At 37.5% G+C, this 6,942-nt stretch overlaps 1 protein-coding gene across 1 annotated transcript in view; it reads right to left on the reverse strand.

Annotated features, from left to right (window-relative positions):
• Positions 1-2,757, reverse strand: part of zgc:158464 (uncharacterized protein LOC791139 homolog) — a 26,426-nt gene extending 23,669 nt beyond the window's left edge. Inside the window, 2 exon segments of the mRNA XM_056245086.1 lie at positions 2,168-2,289; positions 2,292-2,757. Of these exon segments, the coding sequence (XP_056101061.1) occupies positions 2,168-2,289; positions 2,292-2,589 (420 nt within the window). The 5' untranslated portion in view covers positions 2,590-2,757.
• Positions 2,758-6,942: the final 4,185 nt, after the last annotated feature.

The raw sequence follows: 6,942 nt of genomic DNA on the forward strand, positions 1-6,942 counted from the left end.
CACACACTCAGATGTTATTCAGATCGCTCTGAGTATTCAGTAATCGCTACAGCGTTTGATACAAGAGTGACAAAATCAAACACAATCAAACACAATCAAACACAATGAGCTGAAGACAGCTAGAGTCATGACACCTGCAGTGTGTGTTACAACCGTGTGTGAAGCGTGCAGTGTTGGCTTGCATCACACACACACAGTAACGCACAGGCCGCGCCTGCAGGTAAAGGTGTGTCAGGAATGAAGCGCAGAGGAAGTGTTGTGAATGAGACACACACTTGTGGCTCTGGCTCTCGTCCACAGTAAACACTCAAACGTTGCGCAGACTAACACACACACACACACACACACACACACTGTGTGAACGTCTGAACACATGTTAAAGTCAAACCAAGATTATTCAGACACCAGATATAATTGTTGATGTGTTTCACTAGTGTGATCAGGACACTATAGCTCATGTGTGTGAGTGAGGAGAGCAACATAAAGTAAACTGACATATTACACCCAATAACTCTTCACACAGACACTACCAGTGACATTTACACACATTTGGGGCCAAAGATTACTCACACACTTTGAGCTGATCATGTTCTGCTGAAGTGTGTTTTCTGTAATTGCTAATGCTCTTTATATTTTTTACAAGCTTCCTAAATATTTTGCATAAACAATTTAGTGCATTTAAAATGGGTGTTAAATGAAACTTTATGAAAACTTTTATGCAAAGTACTAAGTGGAAGTTGAATTGTAGATCCTGAATGGATTAATTCTATCTTCTGGAGATGATGTTTTCATTTCCAACCCCAAAATATATGGAAAACAATATAATATATAGTGTAAGTGTCACTGAGTGCTATGAAGGATAAACATAAACAGAATAAGCTAAAGACTTTCAGAGATGCTGATGGATGTTAATCTGAACTCAGACCAGTGTGAGCAGTGTGAACCCGTAACGTTGTGGAACACATGAAGCAACTCGTTGGACCGGTTATGACGCAGAGCTCAGCCTATTCACACACACACACACACACACACACACACACAACACACACACACACACACTCCGCCAGAACGAGTAAACTGGCAGACACTCCACACTAGCAGGGAATCACCTTCAGCTTCATCACTGTTACAACAGGTTAACCTCCTAATCAGCACCCCTGTTTCTGAGAATTTTCTGAAAACGACATACCCAAATAAAAATGTCTGCAGATCTTAAACCCTATGGTCTAAATTCATAACTTAGTTTTTTTTTTTAACTAGACACTTGAAATTTTGATGTATTACTATTCATAGGCTAGATTTTGTATGATGAAATTGTATTATTTTTTTTGTTTATATTAAACTATTTATTTTTGTTTCTTGTTCTTGATTAAAGAAAGGTTAAATAAATTAAATAAAAGTTTAATAATATTAATATTAAAATTATGATTTTAATAATACAAATATTTTTTGATACACTAAATGTAAATGTTTTTTAATTTTATTTACTTTTAAAGAAGGATAAAATAAATTTGTTATTAATATAACAAAGTTTTTTACTAAACAAAACAGTTTTATGATAATTTAATAATTAATTATTAAAAATTGTAATATTACATTTATTTTGAAGGAGTTGATCATCAAGGTGCCAGACACACAAGACTAAAGATCTCAAAAAATAATAAATAAATAAACTGTCCCGCACACTTAAATCCTTTAAGCTAATTTAATTCACTTAAATCCAAGCAAATATTACATTTATTAAAATTCATAAAAATAAATAATTTATTAATATAAAAGTTTTTAAGAAAAAAAAATAAGAAAAAATATTTTATACAAATAAAATAAAAACCATTTAAAAATCATAATAACATGTGTTTTTTATATAGAAGGATCAAATAAATAAGTGATTTAGAAAGTTTTTACTAAACAAAACACTATTTTATGATAATTTTATTTTTTTAATGACAAATTTAATAAATAAAAACAAGTTACATTTATATAAAATATCAAATAAATAAATAATTAATATAACAGTTTTTACTAAAATTATTTTTTATTTTTTTTAAAACTGAAAACCATTTAAAAATCACATGTGTATGAGAAGTGATGCTCAGTCCGTATGCTGAAGAGCGGCTCACCTGCTCTGCTCGTACCTGGTGGAGGTGAGCGCGCATCGGTCTCTTACCTTCTCCGGTTTACTGTTCTCGGTCTCCGCGGGTGGAGAACCGGGGATTTGACCGCGGTCCACCGCGCTGCTGCTGCCCGGGCTCGAGCCGCTCCGCTCGGCCGCCTCCACCTTGATGAGCCGTGCTTCGGAGACACGAACTTCACGTCCGGCGAGCCCGTGGAGCTCAGTCCCGTGGAGGAGAAGGGCATGCTCATGTTCCCGGCCGGGGTGTACGGGTCCTCGAAGTCCAGCTCCTTCTGGAGTTTGTATGCGGTGAGTATGTCGGGTTGAGCGGGCATGAGCGCCGAGCCCTGGAGCAGGAGCGCGGGAGCAGCGCTGGAGATGCCCGGGTGGAAGTGTCGATAGTCCGGCTTCGGAGGCGCGGGCGGCGGGGCTTTGGTGGTTTTGAATCCCAGGTGTTCCTTGAACCATCGGGCCATTCTGCCAGCGCATCGCTCAAAGCTCCGGGAGAGGTTTAATCCAGGCACTGTCCGAGTGCTGTGTGTGTGCGTGTGTGTGTGTGAGTGAAATGCCCCCCTGTTCACTTTCTGTTCGCTGCTGAAACTCTCTCTGCGCGAGACTCACTCCTGCGCGCGCGCGAGCGTGTGTGTGTGGTGTGTGTGTGTGTGTGTGTGTGTGTGTGTGTGACAGCTGAGCGACTGCTGCTGAGATACTGGGATATTCTACCTGAGAATACTCACTGCCACCTATCGGTGTACTCTGCTATTGAACGGCACAAGAAAGGATTTTCTTTCTAAATATATTGTCATCGCATGTGCTAAACTGCGTATTGACAAGTGTGACGTGCATTCGCTATCATTGTACATTTATCATATTATTACTTGATGTACATTCGTAAAAATTATATTTTTGAATGCATTACTTTTGTGAACAGACTGTGCTTACACAGTCTCAGCTCTTGAGCCAATAAACTTTTTGCATTTTTACACTTAAAGAGAACTTTGTCGAACTTAGATTTATTTTTCTTCCATTATAGGTTATTATACTTCCACCTGTCCCTTATTTTCTTTTTCTTTTTTTAACTAAAATCTGGTTACACAGGGCACCAATGGAGGAGAAGAACACATAACTTTTAATGTGACCTTACATGATAAAAGCCTTTTTAAAGAGTGTTGGTGAATAAAGAGTGTAATGGTGAATAAAACGTTCATTCTCCCGGTCAGCGAACACTTCCCTGCAAGAGTTTCTCATCAGTCATTAATGTGCACATGATGGAAGGCACTGGAAAGATCATTTTGCCGTGACTAAACTCAATACATTTACAAAAAACCCAACCGAGTTAGTCTGTCAATAATGTAACATTTCTAATGCATTCAGAGTTGTGCTTCAGACGTTAGAGAAGGACGAGGAGCATTGAGAAGTTGATCTGAGCCTTGGCTTGCAGTAAACACAGCGTTTGCTGCTTCTTCAGAAACTAACAGGCTTTTCACTGAAAAACACATTAGTTACAAGAGCCAGGGACGCTGTGCTGTGGCTTTTCATGAAGTAATATTTCTTTTTAATACCCGTGTCCTTCAGGACAAAAGCAGTGTGTGTGTCGAGCAGTTTAACCCTCGACGGCTCCTGAGAGATCCACTTTTCATTTGCTCTCTCTGATTCCCCGTCACAGCAAATCATCTCCAAATCAAAGACTACAGATTTAGTCATTCATACGCAATACTTTAAGGAAAAACAATTTGTATAATCATTTATTGACATTGTCCCATTCAAGGATCAAATGCAGACAATTAAAGGACACCAGTTCATCAGTGGCTTACATAAAGATATCATACAGTCACAATCCTGCGGGCCTGACACTTTAGTGTGATATATGCATTGTTAAAAAATTAAAAAGCATAATTCATCTGATTTAAGTGCTTAAAACTCTTTATGTGCCCTTAAAACATCACAAGTTATAAATAAACACCATTCTCCTGCTTTAAATGTTTGCAAATCAAACTTCCACATGGCTTTTGGCCAGAACACAGTGGACATGTTGGAAATGTCTTTGCTTTTTTAACTTGACAGAAAGTGTTTTTAGCAGCAGTTCAGAGAACAGATGTGCGTTAGACGAGTAACTCTCCCATCCTCACGCTGCCTATACCGTTCGAGAGTCAAAAACATGATCATTCAGACAATAAATCAATTAGCAACAGTTCATTCTTTTATATTTTAAATAGTAAGAATTTCTCTTTGAAAGAAATGAAGTTGTATTCAGCAAGGATACATCAAATTGATCAAAAGTGTTTGTTGTAATGTTACAAAAAAATTATATTCATCAAAAAAGCCTGAAAAATAAAATGTTTCCTAAAAAATATGAAGCAGCACAACTGTCTTCAACACTGATAATAATCATAAATGTTTCTCGAGCATCAGATCCTCATATTAGAGTGATTTCTGAGGATCATGTGACACTGAAGACTGGAGTAATGATGCTGGAAATTCAGCTTTGATCACAGGAATAAATTACACTTTACTGTATATTCACATAGAAAACAGCAGATTTTACACTGGAATAATTTTTCTATTTTTTTCCTGTTTTTCCTGTATTTTTGATCAAATAAATGCAGGGTTGATGAGCAAAAGAGACTCTGCAGTTCGTGGCTCTAAACAATGATATTATGAGCATTATTGCATTTAAGGGTGATTTGAGGATCACGATCATGAAGACGGTTCGACACACACCACCGGTGACCTCTTGACCCTCCAGTAATGCGGTTTCATGGCCATCATAACCTATAGAGGAGAGGTGCATTGAAGCAAATCTAGTAAACACACTACACACACGTCAACCTTCATACACTACATAAATCATAACAAGCTTGTAAGACAAACGGTCATAAAGCTCAATTAGTCAAGATGACAACCATGAGCAAGATCAATCCGCTGCTTTAAATCCAAGATCTCGAAACTGAAGTCGTCTCCACACTTTTAAGGGTTCGTTCATCAAAATATTAAACATCATTTATTCACGCTAATGACTTTCTTCAGTGCAACACAAACTGAGATTCTGGAGGACCGTTTTACATGCAGCCACAATCCTTTGGGAGAGAAGCCTTTAAGAACACAAAAGCTTTCACTAATATCGTTGTACTTAATTATCTCTGCTTTACTTTGAAGCCATTAAAGTCACCATGAAATCAAATGACAATTCTTGCTGTTTTATGGAATATTGCAGTGTTTATTGTAACTGATTTATCGGTGCACATCATTATTGTGTTAATAATCTTGAATCAGAACACACACACACACACACAGCAGCATCTCTTCTCTTCTCTGATGACGAGGGCGGGGCAACCTGTCACTCACATGAGATCAGCCAATAGCAAACCACAACCAATCAAATCCTCACGGACACAATCAAGCCCCGCCCCCACATTTGTTGTTTTGGTCGTATTTACGAGTGGGAAACTCCAGATTGGTGCTCCGAGTTTCCGAGTTAGAGTTTCGTCAGTGAGAAACGGAGGCGACATTGTTTTCCCCCCCAAAAAAATGACAACAAGACTAAAATAAAAAAGTTTATTAGTGAAAATCTGCACATGATTGACAGCAGCTGTGTTGTCGCTTCAACAGAGCGTGCATGGACTTTGATGATACATAATTACCCCGTTTCTTACATAAAAAGATGTTTTGAGGGTTGATTTGTGTTGTAATAATGTATTTTGAATCATGATAAGAGTATAGAACAAAAAAATAAATAAATAAATGAAATTATGATCAGCATGCTACTAATATTAATAGATAATTCTTCTATTATTAAAAAGTTGTCTTCGTCATAAGCTATAGTACAGTAAAGGTTTGGTTGTTTTTAATAACAGCTTGTATAAAACTCACTGTAACACGACACCATCACCTGTCCATCAAACCATGCTGATGTGAAAATGAAATCAGAGTTTGGAAGCTCTTCGCCACAGAAGAAATGACATCAGGAGTCATAGATGACCTTTATATGTATTTATATACAGGCCTGTGTGTGTGTGTGTGTGTGTGTGTCTACTTTATATTTCATAGGGTAATCTGACAGAGAGATATAGTGCTTATTTACTCCAACAAAACACACCTGAGACTTTGAAGGAAATTAATAATACATTTCAGTTGCACACACTGACACACACACACACACACACTGACACACACACACACACACACACACACACACACACACACTGACACACACACACACACACTGACACACACACACACACACACACACTGACACACACACACACACACACACACACACACACTGACACACACACACACACACACACCACACACACACAATGACACACACACACACACACACACACACACACACACACACCTTTTATTCTAAAGTTACTCATAACTTTTATGTTATTCTTCTTTTGCTTTTTCAACAGTTCCAGATAACAGGGAACGTTCTGTCAAAGTTATGATCAAACGTTCTTCCAATAACGTTAATAGAGCGTTTATTCACAGTTATCTGGTCTTTACTGTAATAATGTTCTCAAAACATTAGCACAAAAACATTATTTATACATCGTTCATTGGAAAAAAAAAATCTAAAACATTAGAAGTTGGACATTTTTAAATGTTACTTGTTTCAGAACGTTCAGAGAACATTCAAAAGTAACGTTCCATAATGTTTGAAGATGAATGATACAATGTTTCCTTAACGTTCATAACCAGGAAAAAAGTTTTTAAAACGTTTTCAACATTTAGAGAACATTCAGAAATAAAATTTTCATAATTTACTGGCAACGAGAGTTTGTACGTTCACGATGAGGCTGATGAAGTCACACAGAAGAACA

This window comes from Rhinichthys klamathensis, unplaced genomic scaffold (assembly GCF_029890125.1).
Source record: "Rhinichthys klamathensis goyatoka isolate OS25496 unplaced genomic scaffold, OSU_Roscu_1.1 h1tg001337l_1, whole genome shotgun sequence".
In the NCBI taxonomy this organism is placed as follows: domain Eukaryota; kingdom Metazoa; phylum Chordata; class Actinopteri; order Cypriniformes; family Leuciscidae; genus Rhinichthys; species Rhinichthys klamathensis.